The 2,176-nt window shown below is 39.3% G+C and overlaps 1 protein-coding gene across 1 annotated transcript in view; it reads left to right on the top strand.

Annotated features, from left to right (window-relative positions):
* Nucleotides 1-2,176, top strand: part of LOC106535223 (protein sidekick-2-like) — a gene marked incomplete at its 5' end in the record, with an annotated part of 434,350 nt that overhangs the window by 380,843 nt on the left and 51,331 nt on the right. The window contains 1 exon segment of the mRNA XM_014032179.1: nucleotides 1,897-2,018. Coding sequence (XP_013887633.1) covers nucleotides 1,897-2,018 — 122 coding nt within the window.

A 2,176-nucleotide genomic window follows, 5' to 3' on the forward strand; every position in this document is an offset into this window, starting at 1 on the left:
TGTGTGTGTGTGTGTGTGTGTGTGTGTGTGTGTGTATACTTATTTCTGCTGCAGAGGGAGGACCGTCATTTTTGTGAAGTGAGGACATTTTCCTTGGCCTCTTTTTTTCTTGCAGTTTCCTGTGCTCTATACTGGTCAGGTTTAGAGGTATTGCTTGAATTAAGCTTTGATTAAGGTTAGTGTTTGGAATAAACTAGTAGTGCTTAGGGTTAGGGAAAATTGTGTGGGTTAGGCATAAATGTAGTTAAAAATTTTAATGGAAGTCAAAAGTCCTCAGTTTCTGATGACATTTGGGCGCAATTTTAAGACAAAACGCCTACATTTGGGGACAACTGGTGCATTTGGGGACAATTGGTGCATTTGGGGACAACTGGTGCATTTGGGGACAAAAGTCGAGTCCCCATTTGGTTTAAATGCCATTGGTGTGTTGGGGGTTTGGTTTAGGACCAAGGTGTGAATTTAGTTTAAGTTAGTTTTAGGGTCAGGTAGGTACCTGTGAGATTAGCCTTAGGGTTTGTGGTCAGGGTTAGGCTGTAGAAATGTAATGGAAGTCAATGGAATGTCCCCAAATGGATAGCTGGGCAAACGTGTGTGTGTGCGTGCGCGTGCATGCGTGTACATTAAAATAAATCACACAAAGCAAAATAGTCAGCGCAAACACCCCAAGAAACAGACAACCCATTTCAACACTTAAAATAATTCAATATCAGAAACAAAAAGAAAAACACACAATTAAAGAATGAGTTTATTTATTTGTTTATTTTTTATTTATTTATTTGTTTGTTTATTTTTAATTTTATCGCTATTTAACCAGGCAAATCCCTCTGAGATCGCAAATCTCCTTTGCAACAGAGGCCCGGGCCTGAAGGCAGCCTAGTCTACATATGGTATTTCATTATGAATAATTGATTTTTTATGTCTTTTTAAAATTTGACTTTATTGTCAATAAATACTATTTCTGAAGGCATCCTATTCCAGTAAGAAATGGCTCTATACAGAACTGTATTTTTGTGTATTCGTTCTGAGCAGAGGTAGTGTGAAGGTAACAACAGAGGCGTGTAGAAAAGGCCATGAGGTTTATATGATATCCAAATTTTACGTAAAAGAGCAAGTCTGTCACTGACCTTCATCCATGACAGGACTTGAGTCATAAAATTAACGTTAGTTCTTAAATCACAACCAAGTTCTAATCTTTCAGTTTGTCATCTGTTTTTGAAGCACAAGACCAAACAGTTTTCTTATCCCAGTAGACATAAAATTAGAATTATAATGAATTTGTGAAATATTTCCACTCACTTTAGTCACAATCTGATGTATATGTGTTGACTATGATGTTGTCTGATCCATAATAACGCCCAGCTCTTTAACTTCCTTCACTTAGCCAGTTTTACAGACACTGAGCTAAAGTTTGGTGTGGTAGTAGATCAGAGTTACCGGTAATCCCAACACAGTCTTAAAATCCTGTCATCTACTATTCAAGTCAACTGTGTCTGTTAGCAAAATATCCCATGAATTCCTGAACAGATGAAACCCTGAACATAATCGTTGGGTGTACATTTACACCTGATTAACTTTTGGAGATGAGCCAATTCAAGATGGCCGCCACGGCTAATCAACCTTAGCAAACAGACGTGACCATAAGTCGGTCAGGTCTACAGATAAGGGGTTAGACTTGAAGAGATGGCATCAGTATATCTTATATCATAAGATCACACATTTAGTTATTTACAAGTTTTGACCAGAACAGATCCAACCCTGTTCGTTCTGAGCCTGAGATGATTARAGTTTAACATTCCTCATTCATTAAAGGAACGTTAGGTCTACAGTTCAYTGTTTTATATTGTGTGTTTCTCCCTCGTTGTCTTTGTCTGATGTTGACTCTTTGCTCCYTCACAGAACTTCCCGGCCCTCCTACCAACATCGCGGTCACCAACATTGGCCCCCGTTCCGTCGTCCTGCAGTTCAAACCCGGCTACGACGGCAAAACTTCCATTTCCCGTTGGCTGGTGGAGGCTCAGGTGAGCCAGCTTCAGTTCAGGGCTGATGTACAAATTGTCCAAGTTCTGATATATTTTTTTTCCTTTTCTGTCCTGAATCTAGGGCTACGTTCACACTGCAGGTAAATCCGACCCAAATCCGATTTTTTTGACCCATCTGACTCATATCCGATTTTTTT

The sequence above is a fragment of the Austrofundulus limnaeus genome, unplaced genomic scaffold (genome assembly GCF_001266775.1).
Source record: "Austrofundulus limnaeus strain Quisiro unplaced genomic scaffold, Austrofundulus_limnaeus-1.0 Scaffold7, whole genome shotgun sequence".
NCBI classification, from domain to species: domain Eukaryota; kingdom Metazoa; phylum Chordata; class Actinopteri; order Cyprinodontiformes; family Rivulidae; genus Austrofundulus; species Austrofundulus limnaeus.